The sequence below is a fragment of the Salmo salar genome, chromosome ssa13, assembly GCF_905237065.1.
Source record: "Salmo salar chromosome ssa13, Ssal_v3.1, whole genome shotgun sequence".
Taxonomy (NCBI): Eukaryota; Metazoa; Chordata; class Actinopteri; order Salmoniformes; family Salmonidae; genus Salmo; species Salmo salar.
The window spans coordinates 28,151,609-28,178,744 of record NC_059454.1 but is presented as its reverse complement, the minus strand read 5'-3'; the positions used below and the strand labels follow the sequence as shown (position 1 = coordinate 28,178,744).

Below are 27,136 nucleotides of genomic sequence, written 5' to 3'. Positions count from 1 at the left end.
GTCAGTGTCCAGTGGGTTATGATGCAGTCCCTTGAGGATTTCCAGTTCGGAGAAGATGAATTTTTGGTCTCACACAAGTATAAATTCCAAAGATAAGGATGGAGGTTTCTATTACACATGTTCTAAGATGTTTTAAATTCTCTGACTCTTGCCTCTGCAGCCAGACGATACGCCCCGACAAGCACCAACCTGCTGAGGCTCTCTGGGCTGAGTGGGCTGGGAGAAGCCTGTCCAATGACCCCACCCCGCTCACAGCTGGGCTCCTCTGGGCTATATGGGGTGCAGAGGAGTAAGGAAACAAGGACGTTATACAGGTATGCCACCAAAGGTTTCTGTAGGAATGGGATGCTTATCTAACACCCTTCTAATACTACTGAGACTAACCATAGTTACCACCATCGTTTCTGGAACCGTGCTGGAAAGAACATGGTAAATAAGATATCTAAGCCAGCCCAGTACAGTTCGGGTTGGCAGTATAGTGTAAATCAGGTATGAGTATAGTGATGCTGGTGTACTGGTAAAGGAAGACGATAGACACATTGCTCTCAAATGACTCTTGGAAGACTAGTGTTTTCCTCTATTCTTCCAAAAGGACAGTGGTCTAGCAGTGACATTGTGCTCCCAGACTGCAGTTTCATGGATTCATGGTTGCTTCCACTGTCTCGTCATGTGAGACTCAAAAGACACAAGCACACACATAGAGCAAAACATGGATTTGCATACACGTGCACACCCTTATTTTAGGGTGCAATGAAAAGTGGAAAGGTTTTGAACATTTGGGAAATGTTATAGGATTACACACACACACACACACACACACACACACACCCCCTCAGGTAATGACACACAAGTCAGGGGAAGTTGGTTATAAACCTTCTGGAAATGCTTAACTAGATAACACACACTCATACACAAAAATGGTGCCAACAGAGGGCTGCCTCGCTTCTAGATCTTAGGAAACTTTGCAGTATTTCATTTTTTGATGTATTATTTCTTACATTGTTAGCCAGGAAGAACTATTGGATATCAGAGCGGCAGTAACTCACCAGGACTACCAGCATTATGACCAGGAATACGACTTTCCTGAAGCGGATCCTTTGTTCGCACCCCCCAGGGCAATTGAACTGATTCCAGAGGCCGACCCAAAACAACGCCGGCGGAGGAGAGGTACTCAGAGTGGTCTTCTAGTCTGACTTAGGAGGCGCGCACACCACCCACCGCTTCCGAGTATATTAATCGCTAATGTTCAATCTCTGTATAATCAAGTTGACGAGCTCAGGGCGAGGGTTTCTTTCCAGAGATCAGGGATTGTAACATACTGTGTTTCATGGCTCTCTCGGGATATACTGTCTGAGTCGGTCCAGCCAGTTGGGTTCTCAGTTCATCGAGTAGACAGGAAAAAAGTATCACCCCGGGAAGAACGGCAGGGGTGAATGTTTCATGATTAGTGACTCATGGGGTAATTGTGTTAACATACAGGAACTCAAGTCCTTTTGTTCACCTGATTTAGAATACCACACAATCAAATTCCGACCGTATTATCTCCCAAATTTCTTTGGTTATAGCCACGGCCGTGTATATCACCCTCAAACCGATACCATGACGGCCCTCAAAGAACTTCACTGAACTTTATGCAAACTGGAAACCACATATCTTGAGGTTGCATTCATTTTAGCTGGGGATTTTAACAAAGCAAATTTTAGGGAAACACTACCGAAGTTCTATCAACATATCTAGTGTAGTACTCGCGCTGCTAAAACATTCGACCACTGTTACTCCAACTTCCGGGATGCCTACAAGGCCCTCCCCTGCCCTCCTTTCGGCAAATCTGACCACGACTCCATTTTGCTCCTCCCTTCCTATAAGCAGAAACTGTGATTGGATTAACGAGTAGAGTATCTTTAAAATGCCGTATAATACTTGAATTTTGAGATTATTTTGTTTTGAATTTCACGCTGTGCTATCTCACTGGTTGTTGTCCAACCAATCCCGCTAACTGGATTTTATCTCGAAGGGGTCCTCAAGAGGTTAGAATCAAAGAAGAAGTTATAATTTATTTAATATCTCAATGTTCAAAATGTCGAACCCAACAATAGATAATTACCAGAGAGTAGCAGCAGCGTAAAAGATGGTGTGGGGGTGTGGGGACACACACACACAATGCAAATAGTCCGGGTAGCCATTTGATTAGCTGTTCAGGAGTCTTATGCCTTGGAGTAGAAGCTGTTAAGAAGCCTTTTGGACCTAGACTTGGCTCTCCGATACCACTTGCCGTGCGGTAGCAAAGAGAACAGTCTATGACTAGTGTGGCTGGTGTCTTTGACAAGTTTTAGGGCCTTCCTCTGACACTGCCTGGGATAGAGGTCCTGGATGGCAGGAAGCTTGGCCCAAGTGATGTACTGGGCCTTACGCAATACCCTCTGTAGTGCCTTGCGGTCAGAGGCCGAGTAGTTGCCATACCAGGCAGTGATGCAACCAGTCAAGATGCTCTTGATGGTGCAGCTGTAGAACTTTTTAAGGATCTGAGGACCCATGCTAAATCTTTTCAGTCTCCTGAGGGGGAAATAGGTTTTGTCATGCCCTCTTCACAACTGTCTTGGTGTGTTTGGACCATGATAGTTTGTTGGTGATGTGGCCACCAAGGAACTTGAAGCTCTCAACCTGCTCCACTACAGCCGTGTCGAAGAGAATGGGGGCGTGCTCGATCCTCCTCGTCCTGTAGTCCACAATCATCTCCTTTATCTTGATCACATTGAGGGAGAGGTTGTTATCCTGGCACCACACGGCCAGGTCTCTGACCTCATCTCGATAGGCTGTGTCATTGTTGTTGGTGATCAGGCCTACCACTGTTGTGTCGTTGGCAAACTTAATGATGGTGTAGGGGTTGTGCCTGGTTAGGCAGTCATGGGTGAACAGGAAATGCAGGAGGGGGCTGAGCACGCACCCCTGAGGGGCCCCCATGTTGAGGATAAGCATGGCAGATGTGTTGTTACCTACCCTTACCACCTGGGGGCGGCCTGTCAGGAAGTCCAGGATCCAGTTGCAGAGGGAGGTGTTTAGTCCTAGGATCCTTAGCTTAGTGATGAGCTTTGTGGCCACTATGGTGTTGAACGCTGAGCTGTAGTCAATGAATAGCATTCTCACGTAGTTGTTCCTTTTGTCCAGGTGGGAAATGGCTGTGTGGAGTGCAATAGAGATTGCATCATCTGTGGATCTGTTGGGGTGGTATGCAAATTGGAGTGGGTCTAGGGTTTCTGGGATAATGGTATTGATAATGGTGTTGATGTGGGCCATTAACACATCACGCTGGGACCGAGAGACTGAAAAACAGCTTCTATCTCAAGGCCATCAGACTTAAATTGCCATCACTAGCACATTAGAGGTTGCTGCCTATATACAAAGACTTGAAATCACCGGCCACTTTAATAAATGGAACACTAGTCACTTTAATAATGTTTACATATTTTGCATTACTCATCTCATATGTATATACTGTATTTGATTCTATTCTACTGTGTCTTAGTCTATGCCGCTCTGACGTCGCTCGTCCATATATGTATATATTCTTAATTCCATTCCTTTAGATGTGTGTATTGGGCATATGTTGTGAAATTGTTAGATATTACTTGTTAGATATTACTGCACTGTCGGAACGAGAAGCATAAGCATTTCACTACACCCGCAGTAACATCTGCTATACACGTGTATGTGACCAATAAGATTTGATTTGATTTAGGGGCAGGATGAGAGCTAGAGGAGTAGTGTTGAACATACACTAAGTCAAGAAATGTTTTGACAAAAATAATCCTTGGAAAAAAGGAAAGCTGTACAGTAGCTGCAAGTTCTTGAACTCTTGTATTGACACTGTCTCTCTCAGGGGACTTACCAGAGGATACACCCAACTGTGAAACTGCTCAAAGTACCAAAGTCAACAAAGTATGAAAGGCATAAGTAATGGCAGTAGGTTCTGAGAAATAACTAACCTGAATCAAGCTTCTACTTCCTCTTATGTGCTGTACTCACCAACGGTATTCTCCCTGTCACACACCCCCCCACACACACACACACACACACACACACACACACACACAAAAAAGTGTTTGCTTTCATTTGAATTACTATGGATATTACTTGCCAAGGGGTTTTCCTCACTAGAATACACTGGAAATAGGACAGAGCTGTATTTCTTAGAAAGGCAGATTTCTGACAACATGCAGGTATTAATAGAACTATCCTCCCTCTTTCAAAACTGCATCATGTGCATCAATATATCTCATATACCTTTATCGTAAACAAGAATAGAATATGTTTCTAAACACTTCTGCATTAAATGTGGATGCTACCATGATTGAGGATAACCCTGAATGAATCGTGAATAATGATCAGTGAGAAAGTTTGATGCAAAAATATCATAACCCTCCCAAAATGCTAACCTCCCCTGTTATTGTAATGGTGAGAGGTTAGCATGTCTTGGGGGTATGATATTTGTGCGTCTAACTTCCTCACTCATCATTATTCACGATTCATTCAAGACTATCCGTAATCATGGTAAAATCCACATTTGGTCCACAGACGCTCCAATAGGTCCACAGACTATGCAATCGCCGTCACACTCCACACTGCCCCATCCCATCTGGACAAGAGGAATACCTATGTAAGAATGCTGTTCATGGACTATAGCTCAGCATTCAACACCATTGTACCCTCCAAACTCATCATTAAGCTTGAGGCCCTGGGTCTCAACCCCGCCATGTGCAATTGGGTCCTGGACTTCCTCACCCCAAGTGGTGAATGTAGGAAACAACATCTCCACTTTGCTGATCCTCAACACTGGGGCCCCACAAGGGTGCGTGCTCAGCCCTCTCCTGTACTCCCTGTTCACCCATGACGGCGTGGCCACGCACGCCTCCAACTCAATCATCAAGTTTGCAGACGACACAACAGTAATAGGCTTGATTACCAACAACGACGAGACTGCCTACAGGGAGGAGGTGAGAGCTCTCGGAGTGTGGTGTCCGGAAAACAACCCCTCACTCAACAAAACAAAAGGAGGAGATGATCGTGGACTTCAGGAAACAGCAGAGGGAGCACCCCCTTATCCACATCGACAAGACAGCAGTGGAGCAGGTGGAAAGTTAAATTCCTCGGCGTACAAACTGAAATGGTCCACTCACACAGACAGTGTGGTGAAGAAGGCGCAACAGCGCCTCTTCAACCTCAAGAGGCTGAAGAAATTTGGCTTGTCACCTAAAACCATAACAAACTTTTACAGATGCACAATTGAGAGCATCCTGTCGGGCTGTATCGCCACCTGGTACGGCAACTGCACCGCCCACAACCGCAGGGCTCTCCAGAGGGTGGTGCGGTTTGCACAACGCATCACCGGGGGCAAACTACCTGCCCACCAGGACACCTACAGCACCCGCTGTCACAGGAAGGCCAAAAAGATCATCAAGGACAACAACCACCCGAGCCACTGCCTGTTCACACCACTACCATCCAGAAGGCGAGGTCAGTACAGGTACATCAAAGCCAGGACCGAGAGACTGAAAAACAACTTCTATCTCAAGGCCATCAGACTGTTAAACAGCCATCACTAACAGAGGCTGCTGCCTACATACAGACTTGAAATCAAATTGGTCACTAGTCACTTTAATAATGTTTACATATCTTGCATTACTCATCTCATATGTATATACTGTATTTTATACCATCTACTGCATCTTGCCTAAGCCGCTGTCATTCCTCATCCATATATTCTTATTCCATTCCTTTACTTAGATTTGTGTGTATTAGGTAGTCATTGTGGAATTGTTAGATTACTTGTTAGATATTGCTGCACTGTCGGAACTAGAAGCACGAGCATTTCGCAACACTCGCAATAACATCTGCTAACCATGTGTATGTGACCAATACAATTTGATGTAGAAGCGATTCCAAAATGACACAATACATTATTTATCATTAATTTCTATAGGGCACAAAATATTTTGAAACACAACCAAAACAAACAGCAAATGATTCCAACAAATTTGTAATCACAAGCATGATGTCGTCATTGTGTGCTAGGAATATGGAACTTTTTACTACACAAGTAAATTTGTCACAATACTTTTGATCCCCTAAAATGTGGGGACTATGTACAAAAAGTGCTGTTATTTCTAAACGGTTCACCCGATTTGGATGAAAATACCCTCAAATTAAAGCTGACAGTCTGCACTATAACCTCAGTGATTGTACCATTTCAAATCTAAAGTACTGGAGTACAGAGCCAAAACTACAACATAATTGTCACTATCCCAAAACCTTTGGCGCTCACTTAAGTTGAGACCAATATTTCCCTCCTTTCTTCTGAATAGACTTAGTATTGGCTGGGACAAGCACTGACATGCAGGGATTGTCAGGGAGGGAAGAGTGGATAAAAAGTGAAAGAGGAGAAGAGGGGTGATTTTGGGAGGAGGCCAGCAACTCGAGAAACTGAAAGAGTGTGAGTGAGTAGGACCAGGCAGAAGATGTGTTCATAAAGAAGACTTTAAACCCAAGACGACAATGAGTAATCGAATGATTTGATGACATTGTCATTAAAACGTGCAAAGCCATGGCTGATAAGTTACTTAATACAAACAAGTGCAAGATCATATACTGTACATTCACTGAGACAAAGTGGAGACAGACATTCCTCCAAGTTTTACTTCTCCAAAAACACGTCACATATTCTGCTCAACATCCTATTGATTATGACAGTGTAAGCAGCAATGCAGGCAGTGTTACGTTGTTTTTGTTTAAACCCAAACCTCTCTCCTAAAGCCTCCATTGTATCTAAATCCAAATGGATTTTCTAGCCAGCTACCAGGAGAGTGGGCTCTTTGCCCTTTTCACCCATTGGTAGTATTGACAATGGATCCCTGTTTAAAGTATCCTCATTTTTAAATGAAGTCATACAGAGTTGGCTACAATTTCATCCTCCAGAAAAGGCAGTTCTAATAGTACAGTAAATAATATGGCTAAACTCCAATATATTGACAGAGAAAAGACAAAAAAAAAGAAAATGGGGAAGAAAAAAAAACGTATATGGGTATAATATTGTAAAACAAAAACGGTAAATTATCACCCAAGCAACTAACAATAATGTATGGAGGTGTATGCTCAATACAAAATTAGAACCAACTCATTGCGGCTCTGCCACAAAATTGGAAGAGACAATTACTTTAATTATTTCATTTGTCTGTCTACCACCCATTAAAAATCATAAATTACTTAAAATTATAAAATGTATCAGTTTCACTTAGTCAAAAAGTTTGACAGCAATACCATATAAAATTCAAGACAGTTGGAAACTGGTTTTTTATGTCCCAATACCATGGCATAGGGTCTATGAACTGACATATAAAACAATAATTGACAGATCAATCCGGGGCAGCAGGTAGCCTAGTGGTTAGAGCCATGGACTAGTAACCGAAAGGTTGCAAGATCGAATCACCGAGCTGACAAGGTAAAAATCTGTTGTTCTGCCCCTGAACAAGGCAGTCATTGAAAATAAGAATTTGTTATTAACTGACTTGCCTAGTTAAATAAAGGTAAAATAAAGAGTTGGAGTGGACGCTGTGGGTAAAAATCAAGTACTTGAGGAAATGAGGCATACATCTATAAATATTTAACTACAGGTACCATAGATGTGAGCGAAGTAGAAGTATTGCTGTCTGTTAGTTTACTCCAGTTAGGGTAAGAATGGTAGGGATTAGAAATGCAAATAATTAAATTGATAGAACCTACAATATTAAAACGTTTTTTCTGCTTCAAGTTCTTATTCACAACATTTAATGAATACAGAATGTCCACAAATGACAGATCATTGTTGCAGGCCCAAATGCTAGTATGAACTATTTCCTTTTGGGGAAATGGATGGGTGTACATTTAATGTGACTTCTTGGCTAATTAAGGTATAAAAGTAGGATGGAATGACAACTAGTATTCACATGCTCCTCTCTACAGTGTATTTGGCTCCCCATCGTTGTCTCATATTGGTGTCAGTGGAATATCTACTGAAAACTGTTATTAGAACCAATTTGACAGTATGTTCTATGTCAGCGTAATAACTGACCATCTTGTTGTGTAATTGTCTGAGGATATTATTCAGAATTTCTATCATTCATTCATTATTATGTGAATACCAACAGCAGACCAATATGACAACATCTGAATACTTTATTTGGAGAGAAAAAAGTAAGTGCAAGTGTGAATCATGTTCCATTTGATTTTGTTAAAAATAAAGTTAAGCAAATCAGTAATATAAATGAGAGATTGCAAAAATTGTTACACGTATGCCTCACATCACTTGTAGCGACAGCCAATGGAATTAAAGTCATTGGGTTACAATATAATACTTTTTCTCAAAACAAACTCACGGGCAGTTACTCATGCACACAAAATCACTACTGCAAAACAATTGTGCACATTTCAAAAGACAAATGTCAAAATAACAAACAATATTGAAATCTTGGTATGTGAGAATCTGGAAGGTTCATTCAGATTCTGTATGTTCTATTTTGAACTGCATGCATGTCCCAAATTGCCCCTGTTCACAAAGGGAATAGAGTGCCAATTGGGACACATCCAGTGTCAATCACTGTCATCTCCACTTTTGTTTTCTGCTGCCCCTCTAGGACAGATATTTAGTACATGCTCATGCTACTGGCGATCAGGTTCTGCTGAAACAGTCCATACTGGCTTTGGCCCTCTCCATTTCATGGAGAAAGTTGTAAAACTGGGGGAGGGTCAACTCTAAAGAACAAAAAAAAAACAGACCAAATCTGTGAATGATACCAAGAACAATAAGCAAAGTGAACCAATGACGTACCAGTCAGTATGAGTTAGAGACTCACCCATGTAGACATTTTCAGTTGAGTTCCCCTTTCTGATGACCAACTTAAGCTGGAAGAGACATAGATATATTTTCAAATAGTGTAGTAGAAAACAGCAATGTGCCAATGTCTTCGAAATATTAGACATTGGTGAGGACAGATTGTGTATATTGTGCTAGTACTAAACATATACTCATGCTATGGTCATTCAGACTGCTACTGTCACTGTGTGTGGACATACTTTTGTCAACAAATTAAAGCGGCTGAAAAGGAGAAATACAGTATTAGCAGTCCGCAGGAATTCTGACAAGTAGGAAGGCAGACCACGAAAACTAACATCTAAGTCTGTTGTCATAGCGATCTATCACACCTTCATCGGTCAATCAGTTAGCCCATAAAGCTGTAACATTTATAATTGACACTTCTTACCAAAAAATGTGACTGTCCATCAATCATTATTTTAACCTCTACGCCATGGGTTTATGGTCTAGACAGTTGATACACACCGAATCCATATTTTATTTGCCATATTTGATAACCTGGTCAATCTATTCAGAAAGTATTCACACACCTTGACTTTCTCCACATTTTCTTTCGTTACAGCCTGAATTTAAAATTGATTGAATAGAAATTGTGTCACTGGCCTACACACAATACCGCATAATATCAAAGTGGAATTATGTTTATTAGAATAATTTACAAATTAATAAAATATGAAAAGCTGAAATGTCTTGAGTCAATAAGTATTCAACCTCTTTGTTATGGCAAGCTTAAATAAGTTCAGGAGTAAAAATGTGCTTAACAAGTCACATAATAAGTTGCATGGACTGCAATAATAGTATTAACCATGATTTTTGAATGACTACCAAATCTCTCCACCCCACACATACAAGTATCTGTAAGGTCCCTCAGTCGAGCAGTGTATTTCAAACACTGATTCAACCACAAAGACCAGGGAGGTTTCCCCAATGCCTCGCAAAGAAGGGCACCTATTGGTAGATTGTGTATGTATATATATATATATATATTTTTTTTTTTTTTAACCAGACATTGAATATTGAGCATGGTGAAGTTATTATTTACCCTTTTGATAGAGTGTCAATACATTCAGTCACTACAAAGATACAGGTGTCCTTCCTAACTCAGTTGTCGGAGAGGAAGGAAACCGCTTTTACCATGAGGCCAAGGGTGACTAAAACAGTTCGAGTTGAATGGCTGTGATTGGAGATAACTGACATTGTACAGTCGTGGCCAAAAGTTTTGAGAATGACACAAATATTAAATTTCCACTAAGTTTGCTGCTTCAGTGTCTTTAGATATTTTTGTCAGATGTTACTATGGAATACTGAAGTATAATTACAAGCATATCAAGTGTCAAAGGCTTTTATTGACAATTATATGAAGCTGATGCAAAGAGTCAATATTTGCAGCGTTGACCCTTCTTTTTAAAGACTTCTGGGCCACATCCTGACTGATGGCAGCCCATTCTTGCATAATCAATGCTTGGAGTTTGTCAGAATTTGTGGGTTGTTTGTTTGTCCACCCGCCTCTTGAGGATTGACCACAAGTTCTCAATGGGATTAAGGTCTGGGGAGTTTCCTGGCCATGGACCCAAAGTATCGATGTTTTGTTCCCCGAGCCACTTAGTTATCACTTTTGCCTTATGGCAAGGTGCCCCATCATGCTGAAAAAGGCATTGTTCGTCACCAAAGTGTTCCTTGATGGTTGGGAGAAGTTGCTCTCGGAGGATGTGTTGGTACCATTCTTTATTCATGGCTGTGTTCTTAGGCAAAATTGTGAGTGAGCCCACTCCCTTGGCTGAGAAGCAACCCCACACATGAATGGTCTCAGGATGCTTTACTGTTGGAATGACACAGGACTGATGGTAGCGCTCACCTTGTCTTCTCCGGACAAGCTTTTTTCCGAATGCCCCAAACAATCGGAAAGAGGATTCATCAGAGAAAATGACTTTACCCCAGTCCTCAGCAGTCCAATCCCTGTACCTTTTGCAGAATATCAGTCTGTCCCTGATGTTTTTCCTGGCGAGAAGTGGCTTCTATGCTGCCCTTCTTGACACCAGGCCATCCTCCAAAAGTCTTCGCCTCACTGTGCGTGCAGATGCACTCACACCTGCCTGCTGCCATTCCTGAGCAAGCTCTGTACTGGTGGTGCCCCGATCCCGCAGCTGAATCAACTTTAGGAGATGGTCCTGGCGCTTGCTGGACTTTCTTGGGCACCCTGAAGCCTTCTTCACAACAATTGAACCGCTCTTCTTGAAGTTCTTCATGATCCGATAAATGGTTGATTTAGGTGCAATCTTACTGGCAGCAATATCCTTGCCTGTGAAGCCATTTTTGTGCAATGCAATGATGACAGCACGTGTTTCCTTGCAGATAACCATGGTTGACAGAGGAAGAACAATGATTCCAAGCACAACACTCCTTTTGAAGCTTCCAGTCCGTTATTCGAACTCAATCAGCATGACAGAGTAATCTCCAGCCTTGTCCTCGTCAACACTCACACCTGTGTTAACGAGAGAATCACTGACATAATGTCAGCTGGTCCTTTTGTGGGAGGGCTGAAATGCAGTGGAAATGTTTTTGGGGGATTCAGTTAATTTGCATGGCAAAGAGGGACTTTGCAATTAATTGCAAATCATGTGATCACTCTTCCTAACATTCTGGAGTATATGTAAATTGGCATCATGCAAACTGAGGCAGCAGACTTTGTGAAAATTATTATTTGTGTCATTCTCAAAACTTTTGGCCACGACTGTAGTTACTTCACAATACTAACCTAAATGACAGAGTGAAAAGAAGAAAGCCTGCACAGAATAAAAATAATCCAAAACATGCATCCTGTTTGCAATAGGGCACTAAAGTAAAACTGCCAAAAATGTGGCTAAGAAATGTACTTTCTGTCCTGAATATAAAGTGTTATGCTTGGGGCAAATCCAACAACACATCACTGAGTACCACACTTCATATTTTCAAGGACAGTGGTGGCTGCATCACGTTGTGGTATGCTTGTCATCGGCAAGGACTATGGAGTTTTTTAGGATAAAAAGAAACGGAATACAGCGAAGGCAAAATCCTATAGGAAAACCTGGTTCAGTCTGCTTTCCAACAGACACCGGGAGACAAATTCACCTTTCAGCAGGACAATAACCTAAAACACAAGGCCAAATATACACAAGGAGTAGCTTACCAAGATGACATAAAATGTTCTTGAGTGGCCTAGTTACAGTTTTGACTTAAATCAGCTTGAAAATCTATGGCAAGACTTGAAAATGTCTGTCTAGCAATGATCAACAACCAACTTGACAGACCTTGAAGATTTATTTTAAAGAATAATGTGCAAATATTGTACAATCCAGGTGTGCAAAGCTCTTAGACTTACCCAGAACGACTCACAGCTGTAACCGCTGCCAAAGGTGTTTGTAACATGTATTGACTCAGGGGTGTGAATACATATGTAAATGAGATATTTCTGTATTTCATTTTCAATAAATTAGCAAACATTTCTAAAAACATGGTTTCACTATCATTATGGGGTATTGTGTGTAGTTGGGTGAGAATTTTTTTTTTTATACATTTTGAATTCAGGCTGTAACACAATAAAATGTGGAATAAGTCAAAGGGTATGGATATTTTCTGAAGGCACTGTACATTTATTCAATATGTAATCATGATGGCAACCTAAATAATACCTGTAGAAAGGTGTTTCCAACTTTCTGAAGTTCACTCGTCCCCACGGTCACTATGGAGACAGACAACATTCAATCACAATGTCTTATTGTCCATATTGTAATTGAACTGCACTTTTAACTATCAAGAGAGGCATTTAGCTTGGCTTCAGCCAAGTGCTCTAGACGCTTGGATTATACACATGCGCACATGCCTGAGCAATAATAGGCATGCCTGAGCAATAATTTGTTAACTGAATATTGTATTTAGCATACCATGTATAGTGCTTAGCATAATCGTTACTTAGCATAGTGAATACTGATTGGTTGGGTCATTAGGCCACTGTTAACTGAAAGATTTGAGACCACTCACTGATCAAGAACATTATGTATTGTTGTACACCTAATCACAACAGATATCTTAATGAGTCTAAAGCCAACATACCACAATAGCATGCTCTGCTCATGTTGTCGTGCCCAGAGCCATATATTTAGAGAGTTAGGTCAACTTTTAGAATTTTGAATATTGTTCTAATTTTAGACTTTCAGTTACATAACATGGGGAATATTTAAACAGTGCTATGTTAATGGAGAGCTAACATGGCTTTACCTGATGACTCAAAACGGAATGGTTCCACTGCGCTATGTTTGCTACATACTTCAGTTAGACTGCCATCGTTGAAGTCGTTTGTGATGAGGGTTGTTGTACAAAACAAAGTCATCAGCGATTGGATCCTCTAAACCAGGTATTCCCCAAGGATACGCGCAATTCCGTCTGGGGTACACCAAATACAAATGTGATTCACATTTTAAATTTTTTTAGTTTTTCTTTCAACAAAAACATTTTTCTTAACATTTTCAAAAAGTATATTTATATTTTCCAACAGGGCAATACATTTGGGTGAACTTTTTTTCCTCGCCTGAGTAGCCTCGTTTCACTGCCAAAAATAAAATTAAACCATCTAGTGTTCAGCGAAATAACAACAATATCAAATACAGGTAGCATAGTCAAATTATTAACATCCAATCACATTAACCATTACTCTCGCGGGAAACCTTCCCTCTTGCGCAGACATTTAGAAACGAAACATGACAATTTGAAAAATAAGCCACGGGAGTTTTTTGAGGGAGAATAAATACAACTTTCGAGTAGTAAGACATGTATATAAGCAACAGATACCATTAATAAGAAGGGTATAGAAGCATCTTATACGGTGAGCTACCGAGTGGCTAAGACAGGCAAGCCCCATACTATTGTATACCACTGGATATCATAAGGTGAATGCACCAATTTGTAAGTCGCTCTGGATAAGAGCGTCTGCTAAATGACTTAAATGTAAATATTGTGGAGGATTTAATTATTTCTGCTGCCGCGGATATGGCTGGGACAATGCTGGGGATTTTTTTTTTAAAAGAAGACATTGTCTGTATTGATCAAACAACACTGTTTCACGACGCATCAGTGACATGGCAGGAGATGTTTTGAAACAATTACTGCTTATCATACAAGCCAGTGAATTATATGCGTTACAGCTGGACGAGTCAACAGACGTGGCGGGCCTGGCACAGCTCCTGGTATACGTCCGTTACGTTTATGAGGGGTCAATTAAGGAAGACATCCTCTTCTGCAAACCACTGGAAACCAGGACAACAGTAGAGGATATTTTTAAAGTAATGGACAGCTTTGCGACATCAAATGGACTTTGGTGGTCAAGATGTGTTGGTATCTGTACTGATGGCGCAAAAGCCATGACAGGGAGACATAGTTGAGTGGTAATGCGCGTGCAAGCAGTTGCTCCTGACGCCACTAGGGTACACTGCAGCATCCTCCGAGAGGCTCTTGCTGCCAAGGGAATGCCTGACAGCTTGAAATACATTTTGGACACTACAGTGAAAATGGTTAACTTTGTTAAAGCAAGGCCCCTGAACTCTTGTGTATTTTCTGCATTATGCAATGATATGGGCAGCGACCATGTAACGCTTTTACAACATACAGAAGTGCGCTGGTTATCAAGGGGCAAAGTATTGACACTTTTTTTAAATTGAGAGACGAGCTTAAAGTTTTCACTGACCATCATTTTCACGTGTCTGACCACTTGCATGATGACGAGTTTCTCACACAACTGGCCTATCTGGGTGATGTTTTTTCTCAACTGAATGATCTGAATCTAGGATTACAGGGACTTTCTGCAACTATATTCAATGAGCAGGACAAAATTGAGGCTGTGATTAAGAAGTTGGAGCTAATTTCTGTCTGCATTAACAAGGACAACACACAGGTCTTTCCATCATTGTATGATTTTTTGTGTGCAAATGAACTCAAGCTTGCGGACAATGTCAAATGTGATAAAGCGAAGGACCCGAGTGAGCTGGGTGCGCAATTACTTTCCCAAAACGGACGACACAAACAACTGGATTCGTTATCCCTTTCATGCCCTGCCTCCAGTCCACTTACCGATATCTGAACAAGAGAACCTCATCAAAATTGCAACGAGGTTCTGTGAAAATTTTATTTAAAATCAGAAGCCACTGCCAGATTTCTGGATTGGGCTGTGCTCAGAGTATCCTGCCTTGGCAAAACTCGCTGTTAAGACACTGATGCTCTTTGCAACCACGTACCAATGTGAGAGTGGATTCTCGGCCCTCACTAGCAGGAAAACTAAATACAGCACAGAATGTGTGTGGAAAATGATTTAAGACAGACTCTCTCCAAAACAACCCAACATTGCAGTGTTATGTGCATCCTTTCAAGCACACCCTTCTCATTAACCTGTGTTGAGTTATTCACAATTTTTGATGAACAAATAAGGTTTTATATGTAAAATGGCTAAATAAAGAGCAAAATTGTTGATTATTATTTGTACCCTGGTCCTATAAGAACTCTTTGTCACTTCCCACGAGCCGGGTAGTGACAAAAACTCACTCATTCTTATGTTTAACAATGAAGGCAGTGGTTCCCAAACTTTTTATAGTCCCGTACCCCTTTAAAACATTCAACCTCCAGCTGCATACAATGAAGGCAAAAAAACATTTGAGAGTGCGCTGACCCTAGAGGAGGTACGCAGCTGGAGGATGAATGTTTGAAGGGGTACGGGACTATAAAAGGTTTGGGAACCACTGCTCTAAGCAGTAACATTTTCAAAACGTTGCTTTACCCACGTGTGTTCTGCCTCTGGCTCAACCCATTGGTTTCTGGGACCAATCAGAATGGTTAGAATGCGTTTGCGTTCTAAAAATCCAGGGGAGGTACTCAGATCCAGACTCATTGCGGAGAAGAAACTAAAGTCCGTGGGTGTGGCGTAGCTTTTGGCCCGGAGCAAGAAGCGTTTGGCCCGGGCAAAACATGGCTGCCACAGAATGATGAAGTGTCATGTACCGTAATTTCCGGACTATAAGCCGCTACTTTTTTCCTACGCTTTGAACCTCGCGGCCAAAACAATGACGTGGCTAATATATGGATTTTTCCCGCTTTCAAATTTAAAAAAAATTAAAATAAAACATTCTGTGACGTGCTCAGTTTTTTGGCGGCATGAAGCTTTCATTAGACCAATGAAATTGCCGAACGGGTTAAGGTCAAACAACTTTTTTGTTTACTGTTTAGATTAAATCGAGCGCGCTCAAACTTCCCATCATTCTGATTACGGTAGTCATTTTGTCACCCTCATCATGGCAAAGACACGGAGAAATGCATATGTTGCAGCTTTCAAGTTGAAGGCGATTGATCTGGCTGTTGGAAAAGGAAATAGAGCTGCTGCACAGGAGCAATGACTTTCTTGGTAGGCTACTGTTTACTGCAAATTTTTTATTTTTGTTACAAGCCGTGTTTCGTTAAAGCCTGTGTAAAGTTAATTTGTTTCAATGTACCGGTAGGCACCTGCGGCTTATAGACTGTGCGGCTTATTTATGTTCAAAATAATACTTTTTTTAAAATTCAGTGGGTGCAGCTTATATTCAGGTGCGCTTAATAGTCCAGAAATTACGGTAAATGCATCATACTGCAGAAACCGCATTGGCCCAACTCTCTAAACACATGGCTCTGTTTGTGCCTAATCAAGTGTATAGAGCGATTTAGTGGCCTTTGTACATCTCAACAAGAAAAGAGAAAGCTGTGCCTCCCCAAAGATAAGCTCCGTCTTGCCCCCTCTCTCTCTCCCCCCCTTCACCCTCATCCTTCATGGAGAGGACCAGGAATAGGGTAATTCATCCATCCCAAATGCACACTATACACAACATAAAACATCCATCTATCTATAATACGATGAGGGTTATTTACAATGGCAATTCTATCCTTACCCCCTATTCGTAAAGCATCTCAGAGTAGGAGTACGGATCTAGGATCAGGTCCATCCTGGCCATATAATAAGTATTCATTATTATCTAAAAGGCTAAACTGATCCTAGATCAGCACTACAGGCCCTGGTCTTGTTCATAAGATGTCAGTCCCTGATTAAGTCTTACCACCAAACTTCCACTCCATGTCCACCAGCTGGTTGACCATCAGAGTCTGTCCTACAGCCAGCCTGGACAACACAGGGTAGTGGAGGCTCCACTGAAAAAAATAAAAATAAATAAAAGTCAATAAATTACCTTTTTTCCTCAATTCAGCACTGTACTTAAATAGAGTACTGACACAGCATGGAGGATATGATATCAAATATACCTGTTGTGAAAAATGGTCTGCCTTATCTTCATTGACTCCTAAAAATGAAAACGTTATACAACATTATATATGTCGCGCAGTGACACTAAAACTCATTAGTAATGAGGACGGTGGAGACAGGAGTATGGATTAGCATATGGGATTTCATATTACAACATACCTAAAGTGAGAAGGTCCTCTTTGACTTGGTCTTCTGTTAGATTTTTCTTCAGGGCACCTAGAATTGTTTTTTTTTTTTAAATCTTGATTTAAATTAAACAACACTTTACCCCTGTTGGTAAATCCATTTGAATTCAATCACTTTTTGACACCACCACTTTTGATTTGAATGAAACCCTACATACAGTTGAAGTCGGAAGTTTACATACACCTTAGCCAAATACATTTCAACTCAGTTTTTCACAATTCCTGAATTTAATTCCAGTAAAAATTCCCTGTCTTAGATCAGTTAGGCTTTGTGATGGCCACTCCAATACCTTGACTTTGTTGTCCTTAAGCCATTTTGCCACAACTTTGGAAGTATGCTTGGGGTCATTGTCCATTTGGAAGACCCATTTGCAACCAAGCTTTAACTTCCTGACTGATGTCTTGAGATGTTGCTTCAATATATCCACATAATTTTCCTTCCTCATGAAGCCATCTATTTTGTGAAGTGCACCAGTCCCTCCTGCAGCAAAGCACCACCACAACATGATGCTGCCACCCCCGTGCTTCACGGTTGGGATGGTGTTCTTCGGCTTGCAAGCCTCCCCCTTTTTCCTCCAAACATAACGATGGTCATTATGGCTAAACAATTCTATTTTTGTTTCATCAGAGCAGAGGACATTTCTCCAAAAAGTACAATATTTGTCCCCATGTGCAGTTGGAAACCGTAATCTGGCTTTTTTATGGCGGTTTTGAAGCAGTGGCTTCTTCCTTTCTGAGCGGCCTTTCAGGTTATGTCAATATAGGACTCGTTTTACTGTGGATATAGATACTTTTGCTATTGTTCTGGGATTGATTTGCACTTTTCCCAACAAAGTAATTTCATCTCTAGGAGACAGAATGCGTCTCCTTCCTGAGCGGTATGACGGCTGCGTGGTCCCATGGTGTTTATACTTGCGTACTATTGTTTGTACAGATGAATGTGGTACCTTCAGGCGTTTGGAAATTGCTTCCAAGGATGAACCAGGTCTTGGCTGATTTCATTTTCCCATTTTGTCAAGCAAAGAGGCACTAAGTTTGAAGGTAGGCCTTGAAATACATCCACAGGTACACCTCCACTTGACTCAAATTATGTCAATTAGCCTATCAGAAGATTCTAAAGCCATAACATTTTCTGGAATTTTCCAAGCTGTTTAAAAGGCACAGTCAACTTAGTGTATGTAAACTTCTGACCCACTGGAAATGTGATACAGTGAATTAATCAGTCTGTAAACAATTGTTGGAAAAATGGTGTGTCATATGCACAAAGTATATGTCCTAACCGACTTGCCAAAACGATAGTTTGTAACAAGAAATTTGTGGAGTGGTTTAAATGACTCCAACCTAAGTGTATGTAAACTTCCGACTTCAACTGTACATATTTTCCCATTATAGAAGTGCTCAGAAAGTGACTTTTTGGACTTGAATGACAAAATATTCAAGGATATAAAAGTGCTCAAAGTAGACGTATTTTGCATAACCCACCATACCATGAGACATCCATGTCTGGAAAATATAAAATGGTTGCGATTGATATAATTTAAAAAGCTTACAAACAGGGTTGTCAAACTGTCTTCTAATCCCCCCCCCAAAAAAAAAATATATGTTTATGTCACTTTTAACCTTAAAAGGATAGGAAGCATGAGTTTTCACCCAAAGTATCAGCATTACATTTACATTACATTTAAGTCATTTAGCAGACGCTCTTATCCAGAGCGACTTACAAAATGGTGCATTCACCTTATGATATCCAGTGGAACAACCACTTTACAATAGTGCATCTAAATCTTTTAAGGATATCCTATCCTAGATAACCTATCCTAGGTATTCCTTAAAGAGGTGGGGTTTCAGGTGTCTCCGGAAGGTGGTGATTGACTCCGCTGTCCTGGCGTCGTGAGGGAGCTTGTTCCACCATTGGGGTGCCAGAGCAGCGAACAGTTTTGACTGGGCTGAGCGGGAACTGTGCTTCCTCAGAGGTAGGGGGGCCAGCAGGCCAGAGGTGGATGAACGCAGTGCCCTTGTTTGGGTGTAGGGCCTGAAGGTATGGAGGTGCCGTTCCCTTCACAGCTCCGTAGGCAATCACCATGGTCTTGTAGCGGATGCGAGCTTCAACTGGAAGCCAGTGGAGAGAGCGGAGGAGCGGGGTGACGTGAGAGAACTTGGGAAGGTTGAACACCAGACGGGCTGCGGCGTTCTGGATGAGTTGTAGGGGTTTAATGGCACAGGCAGGGAGCCCAGCCAACAGCGAGTTGCAGTAATCCAGACGGGAGATGACAAGTGCCTGGATTAGGACCTGCGCCGCTTCCTGTGTGAGGCAGGGTCGTACTCTGCGAATGTTGTAGAGCATGAACCTACAGGATCGGGTCACCGCCTTGATGTTAGTGGAGAACGACAGGGTGTTGTCCAGGATCACGCCAAGGTTCTTAGCACTCTGGGAGGAGGACACAAGGGAGTTGTCAACCGTGATGGCGAGATCATGGAACGGGCAGTCCTTCCCCGGGAGGAAGAGCAGCTCCGTCTTGCCGAGGTTCAGCTTGAGCTGGTGATCCGTCATCCACACTGATATGTCTGACAGACATGCAGAGATGCGATTCGCCGCCTGGTTATCAGAAGGGGGAAAGGAGAAGATGAATTGTGTGTCGTCTGCATAGCAATGATAGGAGAGACCATGTGAGGATATGACAGAGCCAAGTGACTTGGTGTATAGCGAGAATAGGAGAGGGCCTAGAACAGAGCCCTGGGGGACACCAGTGGTGAGAGCGCATGGTGCGGAGACAGATTCTCGCCACGCCACCTGGTAGGAGCGACCTGTCAGGTAGGACGCAATCCAAGCGTGGGCCGCGCCGGAGATGCCCAACTCGGAGAGGGTGGAGAGGAGGATCTGATGGTTCACAGTATCAAAGGGAGCAGATAGGTCTAGAAGGATGAGAGCAGAGGAGAGAGAGTTAGCTTTAGCAGTGCAGAGAGCCTCCGTGACACAGAGAAGAGCAGTCTCAGTTGAATGCCCAGTCTTGAAACCTGACTGATTAGGATCAAGAAGGTCATTCTGAAAGAGATAGCAGGAGAGCTGGCCAAGGACGGCACGTTCAAGAGTTTTGGAGAGAAAAGAAAGAAGGGATACTGGTCTGTAGTTGTTGACATCGGAGGGATCGAGTGTAGGTTTTTTCAGAAGGGGTGCAACTCTCGCTCTCTTGAAGACGGAAGGGACGTAGCCAGCGGTCATAGTGTGGTTGAAGAGTTACCCACTGGGCAGAGATGTCAATTCAACACGTATTCCCCGTTGGTCCAACGTAATTTAATTGAAATTTGATTCAAAACAGTGTGTGCCCAGTGGGTAGTAACTTAGCTGTAGTCACGATCTGGTTACCTATAACTACAAACATCGTTATGTTTTAGGGCTTTTACATATTTATTTACTTATTTCTGGATCTCTTCTAAACTACCCCGCAATGCATTATTTCTCAACGTCATATGGAGAATCTACTCTGCGTTAGCTACTGTAACTCGAGCTGGCTAACTTTAGCCACTAGCCATGCAGACCAAATGTTGGCAGTGGTGAGCTACAATCCATCAATCACGAGGAGGTGTGATGTAAACAACCAATCAGATTCCCCACACGTGGGTGGTGCATGATCCTTCTCAAATTTGTTTGGTCAACTTTTCTACCTGTTCACTGTGAAGTAGACTACAAGAGTTTTTCAACCTTGGTATAGTACTAGCACGCTACAGTAGCTGATTGACTGTGCTGTTGTGAATGTTCCCATCTCCGATCGCGGTCTTATTGTTGACTCTTCCCCTCATTTGCTGTGCCCAATGCCGCCTCTGGATTATTGCCTCAAGTAAATCTACTTGAAAATCTGTGGCAAGACCTGAAATGGTTGTCTAGCTATGATCACCAACCAATTTGACAGAGTTTGAAGAATTTTGAAAAGAATAATGTGCAAAATACAGAAATGTTGCACAATCCAGGTGTTGAAAGCTCTTAGAGACTTACTCAGAAAGACTCATAGCTGTAATCGCTGCTTCTACAATTTTCAATACATATTCAATAAAAATGTATATATAAAAACATTTTCACTTTGAACGTAAACACACTTTCCCGGTCGGAATATTATCGCTTTTTTACGAGAAAAATGGCATAAAAATTGATTTTAAACAGCGGTTGACATGCTTCGAAGTACGGTAATGGAATATTTAGAATTTTGTCGTCACGAAACGCGTCGTGCGCGTCACCCTTCTTTACACTTCGGATAGTGTCTTGAACGCACGAACAAAACAGAGGATATTTGAACATAACTATGGATTATTTTGAACCAAACCAACATTTGTTATTGAAGTAGAAGTCCTGGGAGTGCATTCTGACGAAGAACAGCAAAGGTAATAAAATGTTTCTTATAGTAAATCTGACTTTGGTGAGGGCTAAACTTGGTGGGTGTCTAAATAGCTAGCCCTGTGATGCCGGGCTATCTACTTAGAATATTGCAAAATGTGCTTTCATCGAAAAGCTCTTTTAAAAATTGGACATAGCGAGTGCATAGAGGAGTTCTGTATCTATAATTCTTAAAATAATTGTTATGCTTTTTGTGAACGTTTATCGTGAGTAATTTAGTAAATTCACCGGGGGGTATGCTAGTTCTGAACGTCACATGCTAATGTAAAAAGCTGGTTTTTGATATAAATATAAACTTGATTGAACAAAACATGCATGTATTGTATAACAATGTCCTAGGTGTGTCATCTGATGAAGATCATCAAAGGTTAGTGCTGCATTTAGCTGTGGTTTGGGTTTATGTGACATTATATGCTAGCTTGAAAAATGGGTGTCTGATTATTTCTGTCTGGGTACTCTGCTGACATAATCTAATGTTTTGCTTTCGTTGTTAAGCCTTTTTGAAATCGGACAGTGTGGTTAGATTAACGAGAGTCTTGTCTTTAAAATGGTGTAAAATAGTCATATGTTTGAGAAATTGAAGTAATAGCATTTCTAAGGTAACGCGCCACAGGATTCCACTGGCTGTTGCGTAGGTGGGACGATTTCGTCCCACCAACCCTAGAGAGGCTAATGTCCAAGGCTCGTGTTTCTTTGCCCAAGCAAGTCTCTTCTTATTATTGGTGTCCTTTATTGGTGACGAAAGAAATAAAAGCTGAAATAAATCGTTCGCTCTTTCACATTTTTTAAATAAAGTGGTGATCCTATCTGACCTAAGACAGGGAGTTTTTACTAGGATTAAATCTCAGGAATTGTGAAAAACTGAATTTAAATGCATTTGGCTAAGGTGTATGTAAACTTCTGACTTCACCTGTATATTTAATATAAGTAGACATGCACTCATAATTGACTGTAGCGCATATAAAGCATCCACAAACTGCTGATGGCTGAGAACACAATCATCGCGGGAGGAACGAGTGATGACGAATTTCCAGCCAAAGGTGGTCCATTTAAAAATCATTCCTTCCTCCCTCGCCCCTTGCCCTGCAAGTGTATACTCGTCAGACGTCATGATACGTCATCAGAATTGTCCACTTAATTTAAGGGCTGAGGGGATAGGGTGTGTCTTTTAAGTGTTTGGACCGCAACCAGGGTCTAAGCTACAACATATGCGAATATGAAAAAAATCTGAGCTTATGTATTTGATTAGAATTTACATTAAAGGTGAAAAAAAAAATGGAAGAATTTTTTACTAAAACATTTTTTTCATGAAATTGTAAAATAGTTTGACAAGCCTATTTGTAAGCTTTTAAATGATATCAAACTAAACCATTTATATTTTCCAGTGATGAAGACATGGATGTCTCATGGTATGGTATGCTAAATGGCTCAACTTTGAGAACCTCTAGCTCCTGAATGTTTTGGCATTCAGGTCCAAAAAGTCACTTTCTGAGCACCTCTTCCATGGGCAAACATGTGTGGAAAGTTTTGTTTAAATCAAAATGGATGCTATCAAAAAGTTATTGAATTCATATGGATTTACAATTGTAGGTCGTTGTAACCACATACTTAAATATACACTGAACAAAAAACATAAAATGCAACATGTAATGTGTTAGTCCCATGTTTCATGAGCTGAAATAAAAGATCCAAGAAATGTTCCATACCCACAAAATGCTAATTTCTCAAATTTTGTGCACAAATTTCTTTACATCCCTATTAGGGAGCATTTCCCCTTTGCCAAAATAATCCATCCACCTGACAGGTGTGGCATATCAAGAAGCTGATTGTTGCACATGTGCAAATTGTGCTGAGGACAATAAAAGGCCACTCTAAAATGTGCAGTTTTGTCAAACAATGCCACAGAGGTCTCAAGTTGAGGGAGCATGCAATAGGCATGCTGACTGCAGGAATGTCCAGCAGAGCTGTTGCCAGATAACGTAATGTTCATTTTTCTACCATAATGTCGTTTTACAGAATTTGGAAGTACGTCCAACCGGCCTCACAACCGCAGAGCATGTGTATGGCGTTGTGTGGGCGAGCGGTTTGCTGATGTCAACGTTGTGAACAGAGTACCCCATGGTGGTGGTGGGGTTATGGTATGGGCAGGCATAAGCTACGGACAACAAACAGAATTGCATTTTATCAATGGCAATTTATATGCACAGAGATACTGTGAGAAATCCCGAGGTCCATTGCCATGCCATCACCTCATGTTTAGGCATGATAAAGCATGGCCCCATGTCGCAAAGATCTGTACACAATTCCTGGAAGCTGAAAATGTCCCAGTATTCCATGGCCTGCATACTCACCAGACATGTCACCAATTGAGCATGTTTGGGATGCTCTGGATCGACATGTACAACAGCATTTTCTATTTCCCGCCAATATCCAGCAACTTTGCATAGCCATTGAAGAAGAGTGGGACAACATTCCACAGGCCAAAATCAACAGCCTGATCAACGCTATGCGAAGGAGATATGTCGCGCTGCATGGGGCAAATGGCGGTCACACCAGATACTGACTGGTTTTCTGATCCACGCCCCTACCTTTTTTTTAAGGTATCTGTGACCAACAGATGCATATCTGTATTCTCAGTCATGTGAAATCCATAGATTGGGGCCTAATTTATTTATTTAAATTGACTGATTTCCTTATATGAACTGTAACTCAGTAAAATCTTAAATTGTTGCATTTTGCATTTATATTTTTGCTCTCTATGGTGGTAACAGTATGGACCAGAAAAAATGACATTTTCCTTGATATACCATATATCTAAGATGTGTGATGGAATCTTTACAATATTTTGGTGTATGTGTATTTCATGTTGTACACATTTGCAGCTAAACACAAACGTTTTTTATAAATCTGCTTATTTGTGAGTGCTCGGTCAATCTCACCATGGGGAAGCAGCAGGACGCTCTTCATGAGGTTCCTCAGTGGGCCTGCACTCATCCCATTCTCTCCTGCAAACTCACTCAGCTGATGCAGGAACCTGTCCGCCTGCATACACAACACAATGAATGAAACACCAGTCAAGTGGCTGTCTGTCCACACAGCACACCATGAATGAAAAAGCTCTCCAAATAATATATTAAATAAGACATCTCAGTCTTATCCCTCCCTCCCCCCAAAAATAAAAACTAACACTTGACTTTTCCTACTAGCACTGACTTTGCTGATAACGGCTTTATTGAGGAAAACATGCATTACTACAACTGTGATATGTGGTTGTCTCATCTAGACTAAAATGTAAAAAATAAGTTAATGCGTGTGTGTGTTTACCTCTTTTGGCTCCAACAGGAAATTGAAAAGAATCTCAGTCAGACTTGTGAATTGCTACAGGGAAACAGTTTAAAAAAATAGTGTTTATTGGCTTCTTCAATTCAGTAATTGCTATTTTGCCAAAGATCTACTTTGTTGACAGTTAAGGCAGGTTAGACCTAATTGGAATTATGAATCATGTGACACTTGCTAGTCATGTGACCTGGGATGTTGACTCAGGTCAGAGAGGAAGAGGCAAAGTGAGAGGTTTTACTCTGCCTAAAATCTGTCTATGAAAATATGCCCACAAAGTGAGGAATTTTTGTATAGAGGTCAATGAGAGAGAATTGAATTTGGTCAACAAAATATGTAATTGCTAATTTGCTACGTGAGGCTTATTTGAGCTAATAGAAATTTCATAATGGTTAGGTTGTTACGAATGCACTGATATAAGTGAGAATTTCTGCAACTTGTTGTGCCCGTTTTCATAGAGATAAATAGAGGACTCATGGATATAATCCGTTTTAGCATAGACATTGCCATTTAGGGATTCCACCATTTTAAAGTAGTCAACTGGGTGGGGATTCCTATGAGTTGGGCGCAATCAGTCAATGAAGAAGAAAATGGATTACTTTAAATAAAATGGAGATGGCCTCAATGGCGCTGGCCATGCTGTCACAGACACTATAATGACACCAAACAAAGATGACTCCTCTACCTCTTAGACCTGTTCCTTGCACGTGTATCTCGCCTCCTCTAGCCTGCCTTCCATCTTTGAGGACATGTATTTCCATTGTTAGAACAGTCACTTGACTATCTTGTCAATATAATAGACAATCTTTGCTCAGGAACAAATGTCTATCTTTGTCGACACAAATGTGTTTGAACTTCATTTTGCAACATTGTATCATACTAAAAACAGCATGATTCTATAACAGTTTGACTACTACCGGTATGTCAATTCATTTGTTCCTGAGCAAAGCTTGTCTATTATATTGACTACAAGCATACAGCTAAGATTTGCATGCAAATTCACTGTTCTTATCTAACGCTCAAAACGACAATTCCGCGTTATTGAATGCTCACCTGTTCGTTGAATTTGTTCAAGTTCTGAAAGTCATTGCTCACAGAATCTGGTAAAGTATCTTTGGTAAATTGCAGTTGCAACATTATAGCTGTCGGCCTGGAAATGTTTACTTTAGTGGCTACTTCCGTGATGGTAAACTCAAATTAAGCTATCTTGCTATTCAACTCAGCACATTCCATATTTTTATCTTGTCTATACAGCGCATTCAAGGCTGGAAAACGATCCATTTGATTCAATCAATAAAAAATACAAAATAATCTAATTGAAAATATATTTATTACAAAAATACACAATCTGTTGTAAAGTATTTTATGCTTTATTTGTTCATGCATTGTTACAAGTGTGGCAATAGTTAAACTCCCGGTGGCTAGGGGGAAAAAAAGTGTAGAATACAGTATATAGAATATGAGATGAGTAATGCAAGATATGTAAACATTATTAAAGTGACTCGTGTTCCATTTATTAAAGTGGCAAATGATTTCAAGTCTGTGTATATAGGCAGCAGCTTCTCTTTGCTAGTGATGGCTATTTAACAGTCTGATGGCCTTGAGAGAGAAGCTTTTCATTCTCTCAGTCCCAGCTTTGATGCACCTGTACTGACCTCACTTTTTTATCTAACCCCTATTTGTCCAGGTAAATTGGTTGAGAACACATTCTCATTTACAGAAGCGACCTGGGGAATAGTTTCAGGGGAGAGGAGGGGGATGAATTAGCCAATTGTAAACTGGGGATGATTAGGTGATCGTGATGGTATGAGGGCCAGATTGGGAATTTAGCCACGACACCAGGGTTAACACCCCTACTCTTACGATAAGTGCTATGGGATCTTTAGTGACCACAGAGAGTCAGGACACCCATTTAACATCCCATCTGAAAGATGGCACCCTACACAGGGCAATGTCCCCAATCACTGCCCCGGGGCATTTTTTTTTTAGACCAGAGGAAAGGAAGCCTCTTACTGGCCCTC

The 27,136-nt window shown here is 41.2% G+C and overlaps 1 protein-coding gene across 1 annotated transcript; it reads right to left on the bottom strand.

The window, feature by feature from the left end:
• Positions 1 to 8,188: 8,188 nt before the first annotated feature.
• commd7 (COMM domain containing 7) lies at positions 8,189 to 26,300 on the bottom strand. The gene is given in 9 exon segments (NM_001141365.1): positions 8,189 to 8,781; positions 8,883 to 8,931; positions 12,571 to 12,620; positions 17,005 to 17,095; positions 17,207 to 17,244; positions 17,367 to 17,423; positions 24,719 to 24,821; positions 25,104 to 25,157; positions 26,169 to 26,300. Coding segments are annotated over 9 exon segments (609 nt in total). The 5' UTR covers positions 26,253 to 26,300; the 3' UTR covers positions 8,189 to 8,698.
• Between the last annotated feature and the right edge of the window lie 836 nt (positions 26,301 to 27,136).